We start from the raw sequence: 27238 nt of genomic DNA on the forward strand, positions 1-27238 counted from the left end.
CTGAGAACATTTGGGCCAGGCTGATAGAGTGTCCCCAAACCAAGGCTTCCCCCACAGAAGAGTCCTGTGTTGGGCAGGAATGGGCTGGCACTGGTCCCCCTGCCACATTCAGTCAGCGGCTGGGAGCAGCATGGCCTCTGTGCACCAGCTCTGCTCCCATAGCAGGTTCTCCTGCAGGGGAACTGAAGGGCATGCTTCCATGGCTGCCACACAGGGACTCTAGAAAGCATTGCCCCTCACACAGCACCTTCCCAGAGTGCTCCCCCAGAATCATCTAAAGGGCTCTGTGGTCACCTTCCAGCAAGTGGTAGAGCTGGGCGCCAACTCAGATCCCTCTGATTTAATAAAACCCGTGTTTTGTTAACCAAGACCATGCTGCATCTCAGGATCTCTCCTAGCTCCTGAGACAGCATCCAGAACACACACCTACTTGTCGACTGTCACAGTTAGCAACTGAGTGTACCAGAAGCAGTAAGTGCCAGAATTTAGCCCGTCACTTGATTTATGGTTCATTTACAGTGGGATAGAACTGTGATTTGACCCAACATCTGTCTGGTTCTGTGTACAGTTTACTCTATCTTTTTTTTCTTGAGACAGTCTTACACTGTCACCCAGGCTGGAGTGCGGTGGCACAATCACAATTCCCTCTTTAAAAAAAAAAAAAGAAATAAATGAGTATTGCTTTTTTAAATTAGGGAATTCTAATATGCTAGAGAAGATGTTAAAGATTATTAGGTTTATGAAGAGCCAGTGGGCTCCGAGAGACTTCCCCTGAATACCATGGCAGGAGTTTTAGTGTATTAATTTTAGTGATGACTATTTTATCCTTTCAGGGGCTTCTCCCCTGCTTCTCTGTCATAGTTTGAACAAATGAGGTTGCTTTACTACGTAAATGTCTTCAGCAAAGTATGGTGCAGCCATCTATTTATTTTGATTTATGTTGCATTTTTCTTTAGATCACCTAAATACTTCATTGCCTACATAGCTTATCTGATGCTACCCTAGCATAATACCATAAATGAAGCATTTTGTTGGATGTTGCAAAGAATATTATCTGTGTCATATGCTCTAGAGTCAGACAGAAGTGGTTGGAAATCCCCAGTGTAATCACTGAATACGTGTATGAACTTGTATACATCTTTGCAAGTCTCTGAGCCACTTTTTTCTCATCTAAAAAAATGGAGAATGGAGGTAATAAATAGCTGCTTCATAAGTCATGAAGCTTAGATGCTTTAATAATGCCTTCTCTCTCTCTCTCTCTTTTTTTTTTTTTATTTTTTTTGAGACAGAGTCTCACTCTGTTGCCCAGGCTGGAGTGCAGTGGTGCAATCTTGGCTCACTGCAACCTCCATCTCCTGGGTTCAAGAAATTCTTGTGCCTCAGCCTCCCGAGTAGCTAGGATTACAGGCATGTGCCACCGTGCCCGGCTAATTTTTGTTATTTTTAGAGGCAGGGGGCATCTCACCATGTTGGTCAGGTTGGTCCTGACCTCAAGTGGACCACCAGCCTCAGCCTCCCAAAGTGTTGGGATTACAGGCGTGAGCTACCGTGCCTGGCCACATTCTCTTGTTTAATACACTACATGGAATGTTGTGAACAGTTGGCAAATTATAATTGTAATTCCTTTCTTATTCAAGCAACTTCTCCCCTGAAAACAAAGTTGTGAGTCTTTTCCAAGCTGTTGAAAGTTTTGGCATAGAACCTCCTCTCCACTCTGCAAGCTCTTTAGAGAATGTAAGCTCATCACCTCACCAGGCAGTTCTTCCATAGATGTTGGAAGTTCTGGCAATTGGAAAGTTTCTTTATGTCAAGTAGCAATTGGCCTCTGTTTCAGAAAAGGGCAAAGTCAACTTCCATCCACTGTAGCTGAGGCTGACACCAGTTTTTTCTTGCTTGGCAGTGAACAGAGTATCTGCCAAGCCCGGGCTTCCGTGATGGTCTACGATGACACCAGTAAGAAATGGGTACCAATCAAACCTGGCCAGCAGGGATTCAGCCGGATCAACATCTACCACAACACTGCCAGCAACACCTTCAGAGTCGTTGGAGTCAAGCTGCAGGATCAGCAGGTCAGTGCTGGAATTACAGATTATACCCGTGAGCCTGCGCACCACCTCCTCACCGCCCACCCCTTACACACATGTATCATTAAGAGGTCAGAACAAAAAGGTCAATATTCGGAATCAGAGGACCTGGGCTGAGATTTTGACTCCATATCCTCATAGTTCAAAGTATGACACCTTAAGCACACTGTTTCCTGGACTTCACTTTTTACCTATGTCATATGGAGACAGTAATCCACACCCTGCCTAGTTCACTGTGTTATTGTCAGATTAAAATAAATAATAGATGTGGGAAAGCTTTGAAAAAATAATATTGCAAAAATGTGTTCATCTTATTCATATGTAAGGTGGCTATTAAGATTTGGGGTTCATCAACCTTCTAAGTCTTACTTTAGAGAGAGTATCAAGATGGTTTGGAGAACCTGGGGTCATTTCTCTCCCTAATAGTTCAACCTAGGCAAATCAGATAAGATAGTTTGTGAGTGTACCTGGTAAATACCTACATAAATATGAGGGAACAATCATGTCCACCTGTGTCATGAATAGTCATATACACATAATTAATGGCAAAAGAGTCTGATGTGACATGGACTAAAATAGGGACATGGAGAAATAGGCTGGGCGACTTAACCACAGTGACTTTGGTTAGTTCGGTGCTCTCCCTCCAACTCTCTTCTTAGAGATTGACAGGAGCATTTATAGCAGTGAATTTAACAGATCTGTGATTATAGCATTTGTGAAAAACTCTATATAAACAGCATCTTGTGGCAGCCTTTGTGGGTCAAGCTTCAGCTAAGTTGAGCGGCAGGTTAGCTGCTTTCTTGGAAAGAATCAGCGATCGGAAGAGAGAGAACAGAAACTCTGGGTTCTGTTTTTAGTGTGTTGCCTGTTGATTGGGTTTTTGCTTTAATCGAAATAGCCCTATTAAGTTTCATGATGCTCATGGCTAACAGAGACATCCCTACCCCAGGACCCCTGATAAAAGGTAGTCTTTCTGGCTGGGCACGGTGGCTCACGCCTGTAATCCCAGCACTTTGGGAGGCCAAGGCGGGTGGATTACAAGGTCAGGACATCAAGACCAGCCTGGCTAACACGGCGAAACCCCATCTCTCCTAAAAAATACAAAAAAATTAGCTGGGCGCAGTGGCGGGTACCTGTAGTCCCAGCTACTTGTGAGACTGAGGCAGGAGAATGGCGTGAACCCGGGAGGCGGGGCTTGTAGTGAGCCGAGATCGCGCCACTGCACTCCAGCCTGGGCGACGGAGCGACACTCCGAAAAGATAGTCTTTCTAACCTTGAAATCTTGGTACCTCCAAAAGCATCCCTTTCCCTTGTTGATGAGCCTTAGTGGTATAATGGTATAAATGTCTTTCTAGAAACCTTCTAGAAGCTGCCTTCCTAAAATTCCAATTCACTAATTCTAGATCTGCCTTTTAGTGACACACTGTGCCACACACTGCAGGATATACAGAACCTTTGGCCCCAATTATGGTGACAGTCAAAAATATCTCAAGCTTTCAGAACACCTCGTGGTTGGGGCTTGTGAGGGCAATACCTCCATGTCTTTGACACAAGGTCCATTGCCTTGTGCGGTTCCTGAATCATAGTAGGTGTTCCATAAGTGATTGCTTTTATTATGACAAGTTTCCCATTCCCTTCCTGCCTCTTGGTTGCCCTTCAGGGCGTAGTAGGAAGATGGCATGGTGTACTGGAAAGGGCATGGGAAGGGAGAGCTCCCCAAAACCCAAACACCGCCTGTTCTCAGGGACCTCAGCACCTCACAGCCTCCTTCAGAGGAAACCACATGTTGAGAAAGAGACCTTTTCCCCACTCCGGGAGGGACTGACGGCAGTCTTCAGTGGTATCCTGTTTAAATTTGGAGGGCTGTGTTGATTCTAACTTAGAGACCTCCTAGAGTGTGATTGAGAAGTTCAGAGCACAGCCTCCCACTTGGAATCACATGTTCAGGAGACAGGCTATCAGACAGGATTGAGGATATGTCCCCACATGGATGGGGCATGTTTAGCTAGGAGTAGAAAAGAGATTCTTGGTAAACCAAGACATTAGAGAAAATGGCAGGAAATCTGGTCCATAACAACTTTTAGGGACCTCAGTAGAAAGACTGATTTTCACAGATTTGGTTTTAGTCTGTGTGGACTACCACCTTAAAGTGGTCAGACATGTTAAGAGAATCAAAGATTCCTGGTTTTATAACTAAATAGGGATATCTTATATGTTTAATGCTCTTTATGGTTAATGGAGCACTTTTCATGTCTATTATTTCATTCTCCCAGTAAGGATAATGGTACAAGAATTATCATCACCATTTTGCTAAATAGATGGACATAAAACCAGGTAATCAATTATGGAGAAAATATATAGTAAGTTATAGTACCATTAGCCAAAATCTAACCTAAATCTTACATTCAGGGTGACAAACCTAAAGGATTTTTAGTTGAGAATAAGTTTTGGTCACCAAAAAATGTGGCTGTTGCAGTGGCTCATGCCTGTAATCCCAACACTTTGGGAGGCCAAGGCAGGTGGATCACTTGAGCCCAGGAGTTCCAGACCAGCCTGGGCAACATAGTGAGACCCCATCTCTATAAAAAAATATATAAATTATCTGGGCGTGGTGGGGCATGCCTGTAGTCCCAGCTACTCAGGAGGCCAGGTGGGAGATTCTGTTGAGTCCGGGAGGTTGAGGCTTCAGTAAGCCGTGATCGCACCACTGCATTCCAGCCTGGGTGACAGGGCGAGATTCTGTCTCAAAAAACAAAAACAAAAAATGTTAGTGAGTTCTCAGGCTGAATTAGTAGAAATAGAGTGAATTGATAGAAGTAGAATAAATTAATAGAGTAAATTAATAGAGGTGGAGCAAATTCATGGAGGCAGCGGTCCAGAAGAAGGGAGACTGCAGTCCTGCTCTGCTCTGCTCTGCTCTGCATGGGTCATTCTTCCTGCAGAATGCTGGGACTGCATCTGAGTACAACAAACTGGAATCTACAAGAAGAAGGGCATCCAGACTGGTGAAAGATCTGAAAGCGGGATAATATGGGGAACAATCGAAGGAGTAACAAGAGATATTTACTTGGAGAAGATAGAAACTGAAGGGGGCATGACTGCGATTTTCAAGTCTCTGAAGGGTTCCATGTGGAAGAGAAATCTCACTTTCAGTGTGGACCCCGGAGAACAGACCTAGGAATATTGCGTGGATGCTATAATGAAGAAGATTTTAACACAGTAAAAGGATGAGCTTTCTTACAAGCATACTGTTGAAAGATGGAAAGTGTTACATTGCCAGCCTGAGAGGTAAGATTCTGGGAAAGACAATTTGTCATCAAGTAGAGACTTGGATGAGATGAGACCTCCAAAGCCTTTGCCAGTCTGTAGATTCTGTAGTTTTTAGATCCAGGCATATATGGGGTCAAGAAGATAGTTCTCCACCATCAAGCATCTTTCTTTTTTGTAGAAGACTCTTGACTCTTTTTACCCAGAGGCCCCCAAAACATGTGAAGGCAGTACAGTCATGCACCTCTTAATGATGAAGATACATCCTGAGAAATGCGCCCCTGGGGGATTTTGTTGTCATGTGAGTGTGCTCACACAAACCTAGATGGTACAGCCTACTACACACCTAGGCTGTATGGTATAGCCTGTTGCTCCTAGGCTGCAAACCCGTACAGCATGTTACTGTACCGAATACTGCGGGCAGTTGTAACACAGTGGTATTTGGGTGTGTAAACATACGTGAGCATAGAAAAAGTATAGTAAAAATACCGTACTATAGTCTTATGGGACCACCATCATATATGCAGTCTGTTGTTGACCAAAACATCGTTATGTGGTCCATGATTAAATATGGAGTTGCAAGACCTTCCTTTAAATGAAGAGGAAAGGCACTCCTACACTCCCCAGAATAAAACTTGTGTAAACATTGTAATTATGGGCTCCTATGCAAAAAGTATGACATTTTAAAATGTTAATCCTTCAGCAAGTGTCCAGATCAGTCCTGCCAAACCTTGGAGAATTATTTTTAAAATAAAGCTGATACGGAGATCCCAACGAGGCCTCCAAAAACAAAAAGTTGAAAGTAAAAAATTGGAAAAAGATAAACCTTACAAGCACCAAAAGAAATTGATGTGGCTATGTTAATATCAGACAAAGCAGACTTTAAGGCAATAAGTATTCCTAAAGATAATGACAGACCTTTTTAATGCTAAAAGGGCAATTGAAAAAGAAGTCATAGCATCCCTACATTTGTATGAATCCATTCATATATCTTCAAAACACATAACGCAGAAATCTAAAGGGAGAAGAGACAAATTCAGAAGCATAGTTGGAGATTCTAATCATACCTCCGAGCTACTGATTGAATAAAGACATAGAAATAAGTAAAGACAGAAAACTTGAATAACATTATTAACCAACTTGAGCTAATTTACATTTGTAGAAACTATAGCCAACAACTGTACGATGCATAGTCTTCTCAAGTAAACATAAAACATTTACCAAAATAGACCATATGCTGGGCCATAAAGCAAGTGTCAAGTTAAAAAGGATGGAACTCACACAGAGTATGTTCTTTGACCACAGATGAATTAAACCAGAAATTAGTAACAGAGGGTAACTTTTAAAATCTCCAAATGTTTGGAAATTAAGTGGTCTAATACTGGATGAACCATGAGACAGAAAAGAAATCACAATGTAAACTAGAAAATATTTTGAACTGAACAGTAATGACAATATAACATAGCAATACTTGTGGGACGCTGCTAGAACAGTACATATGAGCCAGGCGCAGTGGCTCATGCTTGTAATCCCGGCATTTTGGGAGGCCAAGGAGGGAGGACCACCTGAGGCCAGGAGTTTTGAGACCATCCTGGTCAATATAGTGGGACTCCAAAATGCACCTCTACCAACAAAAAAATTTTTTAATTAACTGGGTATGGTGGCATGTGCCTGTAGTCCTTGCTACTCAGGAGGCTGAAGCTGGAGGATCACTTGAGCCCAGGAGTTTGAGGCTGCAGTGAGCCATGGTGGTACTACTGCACTCCAGCCTGGACAATAAAGTGATAACCTTGTCTCAAAAAAAAAGCCCCAAAAAGTACGTATGGGGAAATTTATAGCTATAAATGCATATATTAGAAAAAGAAGAGTATTTGAAAATCAGTGATCTATGCCACTATCTCAAGAAGGTAGAAGAAAAATGAAAGCAAATTAAACCCAACAAAAGTAGAAGGAAGGAAAAAATAAAAGCTAATGAAATAGAAAGCAGATGTATGATAGAGAAACACAAAATGTCACGGTTTTTTTGAATGAGAAAGTTGGTTCTTTGAAAAAAAATTAAATTAGTAAACCTTTATTGAGAGTGAGAAAGAGAAAACACAAATGGCCAATATAATGAATGAAAGGGGAAATCACTACAGATCCTATAAACTAAAAACATAGAATAACGTTAGTAGTAACCTTATGCCAGTAAACTTGACAGCTTAGATAAGGTGGACATATTCCTTGAAAAACATAAAGAAGAAACAATGCCAATCTTACATTACTCCTTCGGAGATGAGAGAAACAAAGCCTGCTTCCTATAATGTCGTCTTATAACCATGATACAAGAACTGCACAAGAACCTTACAAGGAAAGAAAATTACAAGCCATTATTTCTAATGAACAATAATGCAGTAAGTAAGCCTGAACAAACGATTAATGACTTGAATCTAATAATGTATTAAAAAGAAAATTTTGACAAATAAGATTTATTCCAGGAATGCAAGATTGATTTAATGGAATAAAGCTGGAAAACCGTAAGGTCATCTCACAGATGGAGAAAAAGCATTTGGTAAAATTCAGTATCCCTTCATAATAAAAACTGAGGAAACTAGGAATTAAAAGTATAAAAGTGATTTATTTAATCAGATAAAGGGTATCCACAAACAACAACAAAACAAAAACCATAGCTGACGTCATACTCAGTATCCCACTTTCCCCCTGAATTCAAGAACAAGACAAGAATGTTCACTCTCACCTCTTTGATTTAGCAGTTGGAAAGGAAGAAGCAAAACCATCTTGCATCGCAGATGACTTATTAGTGTATGTGGAAAATGTGAAAGTAGCTACAAACTATTATAGTAATATAATAATATATACTAATATTATATTAAGTGAATTTGGCGTGGTCACTGGATAGAAGATTGTGATATTATCATATATGTATTAGTTTTCATCGATGCTTCCTAGCTGGTAGCTCCCAGAGCCCTTATTAGAATGTCGGCGTGCTGCCCGCCTCAGAAAACAAGAGTCTCTCTCTGCCTTTCTCCTGCCCTCCTTTCACCTGCCCCTTTTCTCCCCAAGGCAGGAATCGTCCCCTGCTTTTCTGACTGGAAGCTGGTCTTAACGAAATTCCCTGACCTACCTTGTCTGATTGTAGGTGCTAAGACCCTCATTTCAGAATGGGTTCCACCCCATACCCTAGAGGAAGGAATGCTACAGAGAGGCCAGGGAGAATCTGAATCAACAGGCCTTGCTGGGTTTCCCCACTCTGTCTGTTATTGTGAGATCATACCCTTTTTATCCAATCACATTTCTACACAGTGGTCAATCGTACCCATCCAGTGAAGTCTCCATAAAAGGACCAAAAAGGCAGAGTTGGGAGAGCTTCCAGAGAGCTGACCTGGTGGAGGTTCCTGGAGCGGGGGCATGCCTAGGGAGGGCGGAGGAGCTCCATCCTCTTCCTGCATCCTTTGCCCTGTGCGTCTCTTATCTGCCCGCTCATCTGTAGCCTTTGTTATGCCCTTTATTAAGAAACCCGTAAACCTAGGTAAACGGTTTCCCTGAGTTTTGTGAGCATGCTAGCAAATTCATCAGACCCAAGGCGCAGGGGTCATGATAACCATGATTTATAGCCCGTGGGTCGGAAGCACAAGTCACAACCTGCACTTGCGACTGGCATCTGAAGTTGGGGTAGTCTTGTGGGACTCAGCCCTCAACCTGTGGAACCTGATGCTGTCTCCAGGTGCATAACGTCAGATTTATAGAGGACACTTGATGTCTACTTGAGAATCTGCAGAATTGCTTGCGTGTTGTGTGAGAGTAGAGAATAGAGGCTGGATGCAGTGGCTCTTGACTGTATGAGTGTACAGCACTTTGGGAGGCCGAGGCAGGAGGATCACTTGAGCCCAGGAGTTCAAGACCAGCCTGGGCAACATAGCAAGACCTCGTCTCTACAAATAAAAAAGTTTTAAATTAGCTAGGCATGGTGGCACACACTTATGTCCCAGCTACTCGGGAGGCTGAGGCAGGAGGATCCCTTGAGCCCAAGAGTTTGAGGCTGCAGTGAGCCATGATCATGCCAGTGCACTCCAGCGTGGGTGACAGAATGAGACCCCATCTCATTCTAGGGTCTCAAAAAGAATAGGAAAAACACTTTAGTTTTTCTTTTATGCTTACAAGTACATATGTCCACTAAAAGATATGTATGAAAATGTTCATAACAGTTGTATTCATATCAGCCAAGAATGCAAAACTACCCATGTCCATCAGCAGGAGAATGGAGAAGTTGTGGTTAAAAAAATGGAATACTATGTAGCAGTCAATAAGAATTCAGCCAGACTCAGTGGTTCACACCCATAATCCCAACACTTTGGGAGACCAAGGTGGGCAGATCACCTGAGGTCAGGGTTTCAAGATCAGCCTGGCCAACATGGTGAAACCCCATCAATACTAAAAATACAAACATTAGCCAGGTGTAGTGGCATGCACCTGTAATCCCAGCTACTTGGGAGGCTGAAGCAGGAGAATCGCTTGAACCCAGGAGGCAGAGGTTGCAGTGAGCTGAGATTGTGCCATTACACTCCAGCCTGGGTGACAGGAGCGAAACTCCGTCTCAAAAAAACAAACAAACAAACAAAAAGAATGAAATATGGATGTATGCGGTAACATGGTGAATCTCATAAAGATTGTGTTGAGGGAAATAAGCCAGAAACAAAAGAGTACATACCATATACCACAGGAGTCCATTTCTATGTAGCTTAAGAACAGACACATTTTGCCAATGGTGTTAGAAATAAGAAACATGGTTATCTCTACAAGTGAGTGTTGGGTGATGGGTACTAAATGAAGCAGCCTTACCCAAAAGTGGACTTGCAAAAATGGACGTGTTCAGATGGATCCTTTGACTCACTCTAAGCAGAGTAAACAAAGAGATGGAACCGTTAGGTACTGAGATTTTAGCTGTTGGCTGGTCAGGTCTGGCAGTTGATAAACACTGGCCACCTCAACAAATGGTCAAGTGACATTGGCCTTGTGTCACCGCACATACATCCAAAACACATTGCACTGGACTCTCCTGTTTTAGAAGTCAATTTTCAAATAATAAATATAAATTTTGTAATGGTCATGTCTCTCTAGCCGTTTGGCTTACAGGGATATATCCTGTAGAAATACATCTTCACAGGAATATTCAGTGCAGTATTATTTATAATATTATCTTCATCTTACATGTGAGGAAACTGATATGAGCAACTTGTCTAAGGTTATACAGCTGAAAAGTAATAAAGCCAGGGTTTTAATGCAGAACCCTTTGACGTAAAACCCTCTGCTCATTCCTTGTACCTAGTATGCTTGTCTTCAAAGCAGTCATAGACCGTTGGGGGCTGTGTGTAGACACCAAACAGCAGCAGCTGGTGAGCAGCCTTTGTACTGCAGTTGTAGATAGAACAGAAACGGCAGGGCCAGGGGCCTTCAATCGGTGACCAAGCATGTGTGGCAGAGCCCAGAGAACTTACAGAACTGGGATACGTCCTCTAGAAAGGCTTCACTGCACTCTCTCAGTCCCATATCCTAAAACTTCCTGAGTTGGAAGTGATTTATGAGGCTCCAAAGGTTAGTGCTAGGACCAGAGAGGGAATTATAGGAAGAAGGATTTCAGCTCATTTTACAACAGTCCCCCACTTAGCTGTGGCTTTGCTTTCTGAGGTTTCACATACCCAAGATCCACTGCAGGCTGAAAATATTAATTAAATGGGAAATTCCAGAAATAAGTCATAAATTTTAAATTATGTGCCGTTCCAAATATTATAATTGTTCCATTTTATTATTAGTTATTGTTGTTAATCTCTGACTATGGCTAATTTATGAGTTAAATTTTATCATAGGTATGTATGTATAGGAAAAAACATAGTCTATATAGGGTTCTGTACTACCCACATTTCAGGTATCCACTGGGGGTCTTGGAACCAATTCTGCATGGATAAGCAGGGACTACCATACTGGCAACAAAAAAAAATCACGAAGTCCTCGGCTTCTAAATCCAATTTCCCCATTAGCTTACTGTGTAACTTTGGACAAGTCACTCATTCTCCCAGGACCTCATTTCCTGACTGTAAAAAGAGCAGATTGAGTTAGATAATCCCTAAGGTGCTATTTAGCCCCTTCAGTGGTTGTCTGCTGGCCATATTGTCCATATTCTGGATTAGGCGTCATCTGCCCCTCAATTCTTATTTCCCCCCCAAGAGCCACTTTGAGGTTTGAAAAAAAAAAAAAAATTCTCACTCACCTTAAGTTCCTCTCTAAGAATGTAGCCAACCAGAGAGTTCAAATCATAGGGTTCTAGGCCAGGCCCAGTGGCTCATGCCTGTAATCCCAGCACTTTGGGAGGCCAAGGCGGGAGCATTACTTGAGGTCAGGAGTTCGAGACAGCCTGGTCAACGTGGTGAAACCCTGACTCTACTTAAAAAAAAAAAAAAAAATTGGATGGGGCATGGTGGCATGTACCTGTAGTCCCAGCTACTCAGGAGGCTGAGACAGGAGGATCACTTGAACCTAGGAGGTGGAGGCTGCAGTGAGCCAAGATCACGCCACTGCACTCCAGCCTGGGCGACAGAGCAAGACTCCATCTTAAAAAACCATACTACGGGCCAGGCGCGGTGGCTCACGCCTGTAATCTCAGCACTTTGGGAGGCCGAGGCGGGCAGATCACGAGGTCAGGAGATCGAGACCATCCCGGCTAACACAGTGAAGCCCTGTCTCTACTAAAAATACAAAAAATTAGCTGGGCGTGGTGGCAGGCGTCTATAGTTCCAGCTACTCTGGAGGCTGAGGCAGGAGAAACGTTTGAACCCGGGAGGTGGAGGTTGCAGTGAGCCAAGATCGCACCACTGCACTCCAGCCTGGGTGACAGAGCGAGACTCTGTCTAAAAAAACAAAACAAAAACCGTACTAAAAAAATTTTTTTTTAAATCAAGTCAAATCATAGGGTTCTAAATTTCATTTCCCCAGAATATCTCCTCACGTATCTGGAGACAGTAGTCGTGAGACACTAAAGCATCTTTTATCTTGCTTCAGTATCTCTTAACCATTCCTGATATAAGGTGGTTTCAAGACCTTCTTCAATTTTTAAAGCATTTTCCTCTGGCTTGCTTCAGTTTGCTACTGTCCACTAGAAATGCAACACCAAAAATGAAAACAAAAAAACTTGAACACAGAACTTCTGATAGGGACTTACCAGGGCAGAATGGAGCAGGTTCTTCTCTTCCCTCATGCTGGTCACTGTACCACTGTTAATGTGTCCTATAATCTAAAGAGCTGTTTTCACAACAGTTAACTTTGCTGGTTCTTATTATTTGATAGTTATTAGTTACTAGTTATTATTTGCTAGTTCTTATGAGTCCTTTTTCTGATGACCTATAACTAAACCTAGTCACCCCCAGTCCAGTTCTTTTGGTTTAGCTGTGTGTGCATGTGAATCTATACCCCTGGCACAAAGAGCAAAAAAAACAGAGAACTACCCTGGAACTTGTGTGTAGTTGTTGGACAAAATATGTGCCTGTCAATATGTAACAATTAAGTTGTGAAACAATTACAGGTTTTGTTGTTTTTGTTGTTGTTGTTTGAGACAGAGTCTGGCTCTGTTGCCCAGGCTGGAGTGCAGTGGCGCAATCTCGGCTCACTGCAATCTCCACCTCCTGGGTTCAAGCGATTCTCGTGCCTCAGCCTCCCAAGTAGCTGGGACTACAGGCACCCACCCCCATTCTCGGCTTATTTTTGTATTTTTAGTAGAGACGGGGTTTTGCCATGTTGGCCAGGCTGATCTTGAACTTCTGACCTCAGGTGATCCGCCCACCTTGGCCTCCCCAAGTCCTGGGATTACAGGTGTGAGCCGCTGTGCCCAGCTTCAATTACGTTTTTTTAGCTGATTTAGTGTACTGTGTGTGTCCCCTTTCCCTGCCTCTGCCTGTCGTAGGAAGACCCAAGCCCACCTTCCACCCAAGACTTGGAAAACAGCTTTTCTGGATGTCACTCATGTTTGCTGTCCTCTGGCTTTACCTTATCCAGCAGCACAGCAGTGTGGAGCCATAGAGGAAAGTGATAAATCAGCATAGAGAGCGTTATCCCCAACCTCAGAGCACACGGTCCTTGCAACCTTAAAGCCAGACAAAATCTGAGAAATCATATTGTACTTCTAAAGCAAAATCCTTTCCATGGCATCTCTAAGAGCTGGCTCTCCGGCCTCATCCAGACTCTGCTTGCATACTTCCATTCGTAGAGATCTTCATATTTCTCCATTCAGTCACTGGCAGCCTACCTTGTGCCAGGAGCTGTGTCAGTTACTTTCTCATATATAATTTAACCCTCACAACACACTGTGAGGGTGCCATGCCATAGCCATATCACATTCTTCTCCATTTGACAGACCAGAAAACCGATCATTCATAAGTGTCATGATGTTAGATCATCTGCCTCCCAGCTAGAAGGGATGGGAAGCAGAATGAGGGCGCCAGCCCCAGCATCTTTTCCTCCAGGGCACGACTTAGGAATGTAGTCTTAAAGTACTTTGAAATAATCCTCTTTTAGATGTCTGAAAGAGCAGAAGTTTAGAGGTCAGGCAGACCTGGTGTTGAATCCCCTAGCAGTTTGTAAGCACCTGAATGTCTGGATTCTGTCGTCTCTGTATCCTTCCCTGCTGGGCCTGGCATTGTTCCTGGCAGTCAGTTGATGCTTTTTGATTGAGTAATAAGATATGAATAATGCTGTATACATGTGTGGTACATAAACTTTCCCAAGTTATTCTTTCGACACATAGCCCACTTATTAATGCATTCAAAGTACTAGACACTATGCAGAGGGCTATAGGAGGCATAAATATGAATTATAGAAGACTTGCCCTTAGGAGCTTTATATCTAGAAGGTAAGCTATAAATAAGATATAGATAAGATACGTATCACAATGTGATCTTCACAGTAACCCCATTGGATTGGTAAAGCCAGAATTATTATCCCCATCTTATAAGTGGAGAAACTGAGCCCCAGCGAAGTGCAGTGACTGCCATGAGTGGAGTGGCTGAGAGGCAGGGCCAAACCAGAGCCAGGGAACCTGCCTCCCAGCTCAGCTGTTCATCTGGAGGTTGTAACTACATAGCATTATTAGTTAAAGGAAAGAACAGGTTTTGCAAACCCTCACTGTTCTATAGATTATGGTCTGAAAATCTACCTGATATTGCTTTTCCCTTCTTCAAACCCCATCCCCATCTTCCTGTCCTCTCAAGGATACAGTATACTTGCTCCATCGCAGCGCCCTCCGGCTCATTTACATTTTATTTATTTACACGTATTTCTCTCTCCTTTCTCCTCCAGGTTGTGATCAATTATTCAATCGTGAAAGGGCTGAAGTACAATCAGGCCACGCCAACCTTCCACCAGTGGCGAGATGCCCGCCAGGTCTACGGCTTAAACTTTGCAAGTAAAGAAGAGGCGACCACGTTCTCCAATGCAATGCTGTTTGCCCTGAACATCATGAATTCCCAAGAAGGAGGTAAGTAGGGCTTTGTCTTGGCCTGATGCCGAGACCCTCTCTTGTTCTACCTCTGCCCCTCCCACAGCTCTGGCTCTCCGGGTATCCTAGCACTGTCACTGCATTGAGCTGAGGTTGCATGTGTTCTCAGAGAAACCTGCTGCCTGCCTCTAGATTTAGAGATATTAACAATTCAGAGGAGGAAAGAATGGAGTTTGTATCTCTTTGCCACTTGTGAGATATAGATTTGTACAGATGTGTCCCTGAAGCCACATATCCAGATCTGTTTTAAACTTGCCATCCTGTTTCCATATTCCAGAACAAACATTTGAGAGAGATGGGAGAAAACAGTCAAGAATTTATTTTTGAATTTAATTATTCATTCATATGTTTAACAAAAGTTTATTAAATGCTTACTGAGGGCAAGAAACTGTGTAGGCAAAATAGATAAGAAATGAACAGCGGGCTTCCCCTCAAGGCATTTAGTTTTTCATGGTAGACAGGTTCATAAACAGCTAACTGGAATGTATTGCAGTAAGTGTTTAAATAAAGGTACGTGCAAGGTACTTAGGGACCACAGAACAGGACGTAAGTAACTGCCCTTCAGAGCCGCCAAGGGAGACCTCTACAGTGGTGGTGCCCTCTGAGCCGGAGTTCTGGGTGAGCAGTTCACAGGCAGAGGCGGGAGTGGGCATCGCAGGCGGGAAAAGCAGCAAAGGCAGAAGGGCCTGAGTGAGCCCGCAGTGCTGGGAAGAGGGCGATGCAGCATTTCTGGGACCTGGAGTGCAGATAGGGAAGAGATTGGAAATGAAATTGGAAAGGCACCAGGGCTTGCACAGTGAAAGGCCCCAAATACCTGGAAGACTTTGGGTTTGCTTGATACTTAGGGTAGACAGTGGGAGAGGGGCTAGCAAAAAGTTTCTCAGCAGGGCAGTTAAAGCAAAGAAGCAAAATTACATGTGGCTTTTATTGGACATTTGCAGTGGTAGCTTTGGAGGGAGAAACAAGGCTTTCCCAGGATGGGTGTCTTGATTGTCTGGGTTATGGTCCTGCCATTGGCTGGAGAGCCTACCTTGGGAGAATTTAGTAGTTAAGAACCAGGCATGGAGTCACACTGGTCAGTTTGAGTCCTGGTTCTGACATATGCTAGCAGAGGAACTCTTGAGCAAGTTACTGAATGTTTTTGTGCCTCAATTTCCTTACCTATAAAATCGGGGGATATAGAGTTGTTTTTACATTTAAATGAACTAGAATGTAAAATGTTTCTCAGGTTGCCTGGCCTAGTAACAACTCTGTTAGCATTTGTGAGTATTACTACGATCATTATTGTTGCTGCTGCTGTTACTGCTATCAGAATTGAGGTGGGAAATGAAGAGACATAGTACTCAGAACCTGGAGGGCTGTGGCATTTAAATATCTACTGGGGCCAGGCGCGGTGGCTTAGGCCTATAATCCTAACACTTTGAGAGACCAAGGCAGAAGGATCACTTGAGGTCTGGAGTTCAAGACCAACCTGGGCAACATAGCAAGACCCTGTCTCTACAAAAAAAAAAAAAAAAGAAAAAGTGTGTACTGGGCCTGATATATTGGAGCTTTAGGACCCAGTTTAAGCGCTAGGAGATCTGGGCGTTGTGGTGCGTGCCTGCAATTCATGAGGCTGAGGTAGAAGAATCACTTGAGTCCAAGAGTTCGAGTCCAGCCTGGACAACATAGTGAGAGCCTGTGTCTTACACACAAACACCCCCCCCCCCCCACACACACACACACACACACACACACTGTAGGAGAGTTTTGTGGTTTTTTTAAGTAAATAAAGAACATGTTTTGAACATGCTTCCCGTGGGTCGTGCATAGAGCAGGTACTGGCAGCTTTCCCTATCTTGACAATGCTCCAAAGTTTGTGGACTTTCTGCTTAGTACTTGGAGAGCATGGTAAGGAAGCATCTTAACCATGGCAGTGTTGAGTGATGAGCACAGGGCCTGAGGCATCGTAAGCGCCCAGCAAATGTTTACTAAACTGTCTGTTTCCACCCAAGAGCCGTGAGGTGAATTTAACATTTCCGTCTGAACTTACCTCGCCTGCCTCCAGGATGTGGGAGTTAAGCTTTTTTTTTTTTTTTTTTTTTTTTTATTTTATTTTAGTAGAGACAGAGTTTCACTATGTTGGCCAAGATAGTCTTGATCTCCTGACCTTGTGATCCGCCCACCTTGGCCTTCCAAAGTGCTGGGATTACAGGCGTGAGCCACTGCGCCTGGCCCAGCTTTATTTTACTTGTACATGCAGATACTTGTAGTTTTTATTTAATTTAAGTGCTTGGTCTGAAAGTGCTTTTTTTGGGCCCCCAAGGTAGCTTTATTTTACTTGTACATGCAGATACCTTGGGGGCAAAAAAAAAAAAAAAAACACTTTCAGAGCAAGTGCTTAAATTAAATAAAAACTGCTAGTTATTTTATTAAATTCACCAGAGAATCACAGGTAAATCAGTTAATCCTGCCCTCATTTTCAGATAAGAAAGCCATGCCCCATTATGAGGAAACAACTTCTCGGTGTCAGATAGTAAGATCCAGAACCCGACCTCCTACATTCCCTGGGGTTGAATGAGTGTCTTGTTGAGGCGGGGGCGGGAGACATCAGCTAGTTTGGATGTGTGCATACAATGTGAGAGTACCCCAATTTGAAGCTTTCATGAGGAGGAATAGTTAGTTGTCCACTCTGGTTCAGCTGGTAGTGACCTCCTTTGCATGGACTGCAGGTCCTACAGCCCACTGACGAATAAGCTTTTGCTTCAGCCGAGGTCCAAGCCTACTGACAATACCACGCGCAGATAAGCAAATGCAACTTGATGAACTGTTAACACGTGTGTGCGCAGTTCCTAGTGCCAGACCAAGAAAGAAAATGTAGTCAGCACCAAAAGGCCCTCCCCGCAGTCCCTGCACTTAAGAATAGATACGAAGTCCACTTTTGTTTTTGTTTTTGAGCGTCATGTAAATGAAATCATACAGTGTGTATGATTAGCTTGGCTTGTTGGCATGTGTCTGTAGTCTCAACTACTTGGGAGGCTGAGGTGGGAGGATTGCTTGAGCCCAGGAGGCAGAGGTTGCAGTTGCAGTGAGCCAAGATTGCACCACTGCACTCCAGCCTGTGTGACAGAGCAAGAGTCTGTCTCAAAAAAAAAAAAAAAATGGAAGTATGAACCTTCCAACATTTATGTGGCTAAGGTACTCTGCTGAGGACCATGCAAAGATATGCCATAATGTAAGCACCATCTACTTTTAAACATGTTGGTTGTCCCCATTTTCCACGATTACCCTCATGTGGTAGAGGGCATTCTTGTTATTTTTATGTGTATGTGTACTTTGTATCTCATGTGTCCATATTCGCATGCTTGTCCAGTTATTTTCCTTGGGCATGTTTCTGTGTCAAACAATATATGTGCTTTTCAAGTTTTGGGTCCGGGCATGGTGGCTCATGCCTGTAATCCCAGCACTTTGGGAGGCCGAGGTGGGCAGATCACCTGAGGTCAAGAGTTCGAGACCAGCCTGGCCAACCTCGTCTCTACTAAAAAGACAAAATTAGGCCGGGTGCGGTGGCTCACACCTGTAATCCCAATACTTGGGGAGGCCAAGGCAGGCAGATCACCTGAGGTCGGGAGTTCAAGACCAGCCTGACAAACATAGAGAAACCCCATCTCTACTAAAAATATAAAATTAGAGAGGCATGATGGTGCATGCCTGTAATCCCAATTACTCGGGAGGCTGAGGCAGGAGAATCGCTTGAACCCAGGGGGCGGGATTACGGTGAGCTGAGATTGTGCCATTGCACTCCACTCTGGGCAACAAGAGCGAAACTCTGTCTCAAAAAAAAGAAAATTAGCTGGGTGTGGTGACGCATGCCTATAATCCCAGCTACTCGGGAGGCTGAGACAGGAGAATCACTTGAACCCAGGAGGCAGAGGTTGCAGTAAGCCGAGATTGCACCATTATGCTCCAGCCTGGGCAACAAGAGTGAAACTCCGTCTCAAAAAATAAGTAAAAATCAGAAAATAAAGTTTTGGGAAGTCTTGCCAAATGCCTACTAGCGTGACTGTCCTTGTTTACACGCTGTCCAGCACAAGACAGTCGCCCATTCCTCAGACCTCATAATTCATAAGCACTAGGCATTAGTACTCTCATTAATCTTTGTAAACACAAGAGAAGGGAAACTTTTTTATTTGCATTTTTCTTTTTTTGGGAGGATGGAGTCTCGCTCTGTCGCTCAGGCTGGAGTGCAGTGGCACTATCTTGGCTTATTGCAACCTCTGCCTCCTGGTTCAAGTGATTCCCTTGCCTCAGCCTCCCGAGAAGCTGTGATTACAGGCGCTCACCACTATGCCTGGCTAATTTTTGTATTTTTAGTAGAGACGAGGTTTCACCATGTTGGCCAGGCCAGTCTCGAACTCCTGACCTCAAGTGATCCGCCCACCTCAGCCTCCCAAAGTGCTGGGATTAAGGTGTAAGTCACCATGCCTGGTCTGACTTGCATTTTTCTTTACTGGTAAGGGTGAACATTTTCATACATTAGTAGGCAATTTCATCTTTTCTGTTATTTTTATCAGTACCTTTGACAAGTGCAGCGCAGCATAGAGGAACACAGCCTCCTTGCGCCTTTTGTTATATCTGCATAGTTTCCCACTCCCCAGGTGCCTGCATCCTCTAATGACAAAGCAACCTTGTATTTCCTTTCACAAATGGATGGAGGCAGCCTAACGTCATGTGGTATGTTCCAGGCTCATGATAGAGGATAAGTACACCTCCTTGGCTGTCAGGTGACGTCTACATTGTCTACATTTTAGGAGTTCTTATTGTTATTCGTGTTTGTCATTCCTTGGACCTTTCCTTCTGCTGGAGAAACTTCTTGTTTAGCGTCTAGAGCCATGTTGGTGGGTCACAGATTCCTTGGCTCTTCCTCGTCTGGCTTCTGAAAGAGACGCCATCTGGTGTAATGGTGGGGAAGGGAGAGCTAGCAGCTAAGAGACCTAGATTCCTCCAGAAGCACCAGAGGGAGGGTTGGCGTTTTTCTCCCGTGCCGGCCCCTACCCACCCGTTCCTCTTCTCTCCTTAAAGGGCAGTTCTGACCAGAGTATTTTTCTGCTGCCTGCTGATCTTGGCACCCACCATCATACTGTCACCTACTTTTAAAAATGGACATAAAGGGTGGGCACGGTGGCTCACGCCTGTAATCCCACCACTTTGGGAGGCTGAGGTGGGCGGATCACAAGGTCAAGAGATCAAGACCATCCTGGCCAACATGGTGAAACTCTGTCTCTACTAAAAGAAAAAATACAAAAATTAGCTGGGCTTGGTGGCGTGCACCTCTAGTCCCAGCTACTTGGGAGGCTGAGGCACGAGAATAGCTTGAACCCGGAAGAAAAAGGTTGCAGTGAGCCGAGGTCGCCTCACTGCACTCCAGCCTGGCAACAGAGCGAGACTCCATCTCAAAAAAAAAAAAAAAAAAAAAAGACAGAAATCAGAGGCAAGATTCTGCGCCTCTGGGGCTTAAGAGGTTGTCATTTTATATTGTCCCAGAGATTTTTTTTTTTTTTTGAAGGAAAAGGATACCAAAAGTGACAAGAGCACACAGGGAGCTTTCAGATGAGCTTGTGTTTTGTTTTCTAAAAATATGCAAACAGTAGAAAGGCACACAGCCAAGGACAGATGTAGAAAAGTCAGCGTCCTGTAGGGATTGGATGCCAAGCTTTTCAAATATTGTTCTCTCCCTGGAATGTTTTCTTACCATCTCTGCTTATCAACATCCTCCCCAGCCCTCTGGATCCAGCCTAGTGCTCTCTCAGCAAAGCTTTCCTCCTCCCTCAACTTCTGTCTCCCCTCTTGGCCTCCTGGGACACTTGGTTTCTGCCTCTCTTTATCCATTTCCTCTTCATTTTGCCTGCTCATGCACTGATCTTTCCTCTCCTACTGGGTTTCCCTTTCTCTGGGAAGACTTCTGTGGCCCCCCTCCATGCCCACCCTAGGTGAGGATGAGGCGCCCCTTCTATGTGCTCGCCATGCTCCCCATTGCCATTCACCACTTTGTAACATTAAGGCCCGGCTGCTGTTTGGTCTCCCACAAGGCTGTTGTGAGAGGCAGAGACACAGCAGCTGACCTGGATCCACATTGGATCCCAGCGCCCATCACAGTGCATGATGCATCCACAGACCCAAAAGAGCTGTTGAGTGTTGACTGCATAGATACAAGCTCCTGAAGGCAGGAGGTATGTGCTTTTCTCTGCGTTTTTCACATCCCGGCGCCCAGGGCCCTGTATGCTGTGGGTATATGCATGCACGTGCTGCAGGAGGGTGCATGTGAGCGTGTGTGTGTGCATATGTACTTATCCTGAGCAAGTTACTTGATCTCCCTGTGCCCCAGTCGCCTGACCTGTACCTGCCCGTTGGTTGTTCTGAGGATTAACTGTGATCATCCCTTTAGAGTGCTCAGGACAGTTCCTAACACCCAGTAAGTGTTTGGTAAATAGTTGCTGTCTTTTTAAAACCCACTGTGACCTTTTCAGGTGGCACTGGGCTGGGGACAAGTACATAGTCTACCTCTGCATTCAGCAGCCCCAGGGGACTTGACTTTTGAGTTCTTCTATTTATTATGATGGTGGTGGTTTAAATCTTCTTCCTCTCAGGCAGACCTTCAGCCGTTACTTTTCTTTTTCTTTATTGTAATATCTGGTCCTGAAAGCTAAAAGTCATTACTTTCATTGTTGATCAGATCTCTGGCTTTAGCTTCTCCTTTCCTCATATTGGATTAATTGGTTATTTATGTGGATAATACTGTCTCAAAGCATGAGTTATTCTCTGGGTTGTGCCTCCTAATTGGTGAAGGTGGCCACTTGGTTTATTTGAGACAATTCTAAGGAATAAGGAGCTCTCCACACTAGTGTGAGGGCCCCAGAGCAAAAGATGTTTTCCTGCTCCTCAGACAGTTCTCAGAGAACTTGGCAAGGTTTTTATAAACCCTGCAAAGCTCCCGTTATGATGGGGATGAGGTAGTTCTGCATTAAAAATAGTCATAACAGTTACCAGTCCTCATAATAATTTTTATTGGAACTATCAGAAGTCTGAGTGCCTATTTGAGAAAGAGTTTCCTTGGATGAATCACTGCAAGAACATGAGAAAGAAACATGGCACTGTGAGATCAAATGTGTAGATAAATAATCCCCTCGCTGAGCTGCAGTCACAAGTGAATTTAAAGATAGGAAGGGTTTTAGGGGTATATAATCCAGTTTCTCCTCTCTTTACTTTTTTTTTTTTTTTTTTTTTTTTAACTTTTGGAGCTACTCTTGTAGCTGAAGGAGAAGAAGGGATGGGAGCTGACCTCACAGAGGGCTTTGTAGAGCCACGGGGCCCCAGAGTCAGACCTTGTGCCGGTCATGCCAACATCCAGGGCCACCTCCTTGCTGCTCCATCTACTGCCTCCTGTTGGGCAGCTGCAGCCAGTGCTCTTGGCCCTGCATGTTTACTCCATCATGGTACTTAGCATGTTTTATTCAGGACACCTCTTTGGTACCAGCATCCCTACTAGCACGCTAGTCCTGTTGGGAGCAGGACCTGTGTTGTCTCAGTCATCCCTGCCTCTCTAGAACAAGTACAGAGGGGACACACCACGGGGACTCAGGATATGTGTGATAACTGCATGAGCCTTTTCACCTTTTGAATCTCAGCAACCCTCTAAGAACAGGGACCCCAATTCTAGCCTTCCAGACTGAGACTCAGGAGGCCTGGCTCTTGCCCTAGTCCCACCATCCGCTGACTGTGTGACCTCATCAGGTCTAGTGACATTTGCGAGCCTCAGTATCCTCATTTGGAAGACAGAGTACTGATTGTCCTCCACAGTCTTTTGCCAGGCAAGGCGCCCTTTTCTTCAGGGTGCCGGGTAAGCTGTCATCTGCTTGGTAAGAGGTCATGGTGTTGAGGTAACCAAGAGACCTGGGTGCTAGACCTGGCTGTGCTCTTTCTTTGCATGTGCCTTGAGCAACTCATTTCCCTTTCTTGGACCTTGGTTTCTTCGTCTGTGAAATGTAGGTGGTTATCCATGGCATGTCTGTCTCGCAGCATGAGAGTCCAAGGGGACGATGGCTGTAGAAGTATTTGAGACAGACAGCCTAGCACAAGCAGGAAGGGCTGTGATGGTGACTAGCAGTAAGTAGTAGTGGTTGTAGCAGCAGCAGCCGCTTGGCCACATCCCAACTGAATAGTGAACGTGCCTCCCCTGCCACAGTGTCTGAAACTCTGCAGAAAGTTTGACTGTCCATGAGCTTCCTTGAGTCAGGGGGAGAACCTGCCCTGCAAGCCGGGAGGAGGCTCTTGCCCCCACTCAGCCATTGCCTCGCATGTGGCTTTAGTTACGTTTTGTCTTCTTTGTAGGTGTTGATGTTCTAGACTCTGAAATGGCAGTGTCAGACCAGACAAGAAGCTCTCAGCAGAGACAAAGTGGAAACGGAGAGCTGTTGGTGATTAGGGGACAGCGGGGACAGGAGCACATTGCAATGTGCAGGATCATCCTGCGCAGTGAAGTCTTGTTTTGCATGTCCCACTAAAGCATGCAGCTGAACAACTCAAGCCAGAGCTTGCTCTGTTTTAAGAAAAAGCACTTATTTTTTTAACCAGGTTTAGTATGTGCTGAATTTTCTAGGAATTTGACTACTGCATCCGTCAAAAGAAAATCATACTTAATTTTGTTTGTAACTTTACCAAGAGTTGTTTTCTGTTTCGTAAAGTCCTATCTCCAGCATCGTCACTGTGACGTTTCAGTCATCCATAGACCTCCCCTTCGTCACATCCCATTTGCAGCAGCAGCACTCCCAGTGGGTCTGTGGGTAGGTGCAAGCGTGGACTGCCTCCGTCTCCTAGTGTAGCTGGGTCTGGCCCTTTATGTGTTGTAATGCACATTTTATTATAGACTACTTCTCTTTTCTCTCTCCTTTGCAGTACATGTAAGGCATTATATCCGAATTTATGTAGGTAGGTTATGTAATCTATGAATTTCACTTGAGGATAATGCAAGGATCATTACAAAACATTATAATAAAAAGGGGACCATCGGGCCTGAGAGGGTTGAAGTTTTGTGAAACTCGGGCTGGTTCCTTCCTGCACTGCATCTGTGTCTTGCCTGGTCATCGCTTAACAGTGCCATGGAGATAGCACAGTGTCTGTCTCATTTCACAGCCAGGAAAACTGAGCCCCAGAGGGAGGAAGTGAGTACTTGGCCCAAACCACTTCCTGATATGACCCAGTCAGGAAGAGAAGCCGGGATGAGAACATGCTCCTCTTCTCCTCCAGTGCCAGGAAGTGTGGTGGGAGCAGCTTGGTCTAGCAGGAAGAGTGCATGTCCTGGAGCCGGGCTACGTTGGGTGTGTGTGACCCTGAGCAAGTCACCTCCTCCATCAGCAGGTGGAATGACACCACAGGCCCGTGGCAGTTCACATGACACGAAGATGCCCGGTGCCTGGTATGTGGCCTTCAGGGCCGTGCCCCATGCTGCTCCTCTTTTTGTCCCCACATCCAGCAGTTTTCCATTAAACCACTGTAGGTCCTCTCAGAACTTACCAGAGTCATCATGTCATCGTCTCCCATTACTCCAGGAGAGCAGGGCCCTGGTGGCACTTGAGGCAAGACCCCAAGCTGATGGCACTCGACCACATAGTGGGAGTGAATTTTAAAGAAAATCCCCCTCAAAGCCTCTGCTGGTGTAGAAGGCAGATAGTCTAGGCCGGGGTAGGGCCAGTGAGTGGGAGCCAGGGAAGGAGGCTTGGGTGTCATGAGACTGGGTTTACATTTACAGATGACAAAACCAAGACCCAGTCAGGGGGAGGATGTGTGCAGGCCACAGGACAAGTCTGGGCAGAACCGTGGCCACGCCCAGCGTTCCTCCGCTAGCATTCCCTCATGAAAGATCACTTTTTCCAGGCCAAGGACCAGAAAAGGACCAGGCTTTAGGAAGAGGGCCGAGGTGCATGGAAAGCAGTGCTGGTGAGGAGAGGGTTGAGTAACTGGATTTTGACTGTTTCTTCGCATTTGGTTCTCACTAATGAAATCTTGTCAGACGTGCCCCTGCTGCTGGATTGGGTGGGGGGTGGGACAGAAGCATGTGTGGTCAAAGGCAAGTTTATTTGCAGTTTGGGGGTTGAATGCAGTGGATTTCAAACTGGATATTTTGAGGAGTTCCAGGGGTCCACCAAGGTATACCAGGGTCCTCGCCCTGATGCAACCAGAGTAGTTCTTCATTGACTTTATACAGTGGGACTCTGAAGAAAAGAAAAAGGAAAACCCCATAGCTTAGTGGGAATCCGGGCGAATTAAAACACAGGATGAAGTGCTTGTTCTCTTTGGCTCTTGGAGCATAATGTACGTCCTTTTCCTACTTGGTTTGCGTGTAATAACATCATTGGTATATTTCAAAATATGAAGCTCCTGGTGCTGGATAATAAATGTTTTCCCAGTTTTTCAACCTCTTATGTCCTTCATTGATGCCCAGTGGCCTAGGGGCTGCACCCTCAGCACAGTGTTGAGAAAGAGCCCCGGAAAGGGACTTACAGACAGACCTTCCCGGGAAGAGTCAGGCCCAGCTCCATGTGCTCTTTGGAGGGGAGTGGAAGGTTGTTAAACCTCATAGCTCTTGGAGGTGGGGCTGAATTTTGCTTCTTGTAAACCTCTTTCCATTGGAAATTACCTCTTTCTCCCCTAAAGAGAAGGAAGTACTGGACTGTCTTCATCTCCCTGGCCGCCGAGGCCGTTTGACACCTTGTACCACCTGAGAGAAAGCAGGCCCAGCATGGCCCTGCCTGAGGGGAACAGGACGGCAAGCCCCTGGCCTCCTGCCTGCTCCAGCTGCCCTCTGGCGGCCACTTTCTGAAAGCCGGATATGTCTCTTTGCTGACCCCACCCCTGTTCTCACTCCAGGGCTCCAGATGTTGTATCAGGCAGGGCCTTTGTACGCCTCCATGCCAACAGCTACCCAAGTCGCACCGTCAGTCACACTCTTACTCAGGCTCTCCTGTGCCCCTGGCCCTTCTTCCCCTCTCACTTTTCCCCACACTTCTAAAATCTCACTCGTCCTGTCAGAATGTGGCTCCCAGATGGAGCCTTTCCCAGCCGCCCCGCTCCCTGTGACTTTGCACTCCCTCCTGCACTCCCACAGGGCTTTATTTTTGCCTCTGTCCTAACAGTCAGCTGCCACTTGGCCTGTCCTGCTATTCCCACTGCATGAATCTAGTCAGGTTGGAAATTCAGAAAGTGGCCTCTTTGTCTCTGGACCCCAAAAACCCGCACATCGTCTGCCTTATAAGCTCTCAGTATATCCATCCCTGGCTGCAGGAGCACACCAGGACCCAGAGGCTGCCGTGCCTGGAGCCCTGTCTCCTGACTCAGCCCAGGCCCCAGCTCAGCATCGAGGTCCTGTGGGACCATGTCCAGCAGTGAAGGCTGTGCACTGGCCTGGGCCCCTGGTCCCTCTGACTCACTGGCTCCCATTTTCACCACCTGCACTGCATATTCTCACCGTCTCTCCCCTGACACACTCTCCCCTGAAGTGTTGTAATGGGGTTGTAACCCATCCACCTTCTCTTGTCGTTCTTCAGTCTGTCCTCCCTGGGCTGCGTCTAAAGGGGCCCCGCCCCTGCCCTCATGCATGTTCTCTCCATACTCCTGGTCACCTTCTGCTCATCCTTTGCCCTGCTGTTGTGAAGCCTTCCCGGTGCCCCAGGAGACCTCAGGCACCCCTTCCCACTCCTCGCACACTGTTGCTGTCCCATTTGTTTGGACCCTGGGTTTGTTTGTCTAGACTGTGAGCTCCTCGAGGGCAGGTGTCTGTTTCTGTGTCTCGGGAGCCCTGAAGCTCAGGGGTGTCTGGTGACTGAACAAGCTCCCAGCTTGCGCCCATGTCATATTGTGTGCCTCGCATAGCCTGACACTTCCTGCCATCGCATCCTTCTCTGCAGACTAAGACGGAGTTCCTGAACCAAGACCGCTTGCTGGCCAACCTGTGAAACTGGGCGCAAGGTGAGGGGTGCTATCTGTGATTGAGGGACATGGTTAATGGAATTGTCTCACACAGAAATCGCACCCGTCACCTTGGCCTACTTATCACCACCCCAAACAGAGGAGCACGCGTTCTCCAGCCACAGCCTATGGAAGGGCCTTCAGCTGCTATGGCCCGGAGGTGTGCGTACTGTGGAAGGAACTTCGGACGTGAACTCGGATCTGGTTCCAGTACCAGCTGTGCCAGGAGTGTGCCCTTGGGCATGTCACTGACCTAAGACTCAGTTTCGCCATCTGTGAAATGGCTGAATCAGACTCACCTCACAGGGTTGTTGTGAGGGTACCATGAGATGATGTTTGTAAACAT

At 45.4% G+C, this 27238-nt stretch overlaps 1 protein-coding gene and 1 non-coding gene across 7 annotated transcripts in view; both read left to right on the forward strand.

The window, feature by feature from the left end:
* Window positions 1-27238, forward strand: part of EVL (Enah/Vasp-like) — a 173015-nt gene that overhangs the window by 111331 nt on the left and 34446 nt on the right. For all 6 annotated transcript variants that reach the window (XM_019009837.4, XM_055361542.2, XM_019009838.4 and 3 more), the window contains exons 2-3: window positions 1901-2069; window positions 14694-14871. In XM_019009837.4, the coding sequence (XP_018865382.1) occupies window positions 1901-2069; window positions 14694-14871 (347 nt within the window). The remainder of the gene's footprint in view (window positions 1-1900; window positions 2070-14693; window positions 14872-27238) is intronic.
* Window positions 26868-26979, forward strand: MIR342 (microRNA mir-342). The gene has a single exon (NR_106314.1). It is a non-coding gene; the product is annotated as a microRNA mir-342 (primary transcript).

This window comes from Gorilla gorilla, chromosome 15 (genome assembly GCF_029281585.2).
Source record: "Gorilla gorilla gorilla isolate KB3781 chromosome 15, NHGRI_mGorGor1-v2.1_pri, whole genome shotgun sequence".
In the NCBI taxonomy this organism is placed as follows: domain Eukaryota; kingdom Metazoa; phylum Chordata; class Mammalia; order Primates; family Hominidae; genus Gorilla; species Gorilla gorilla.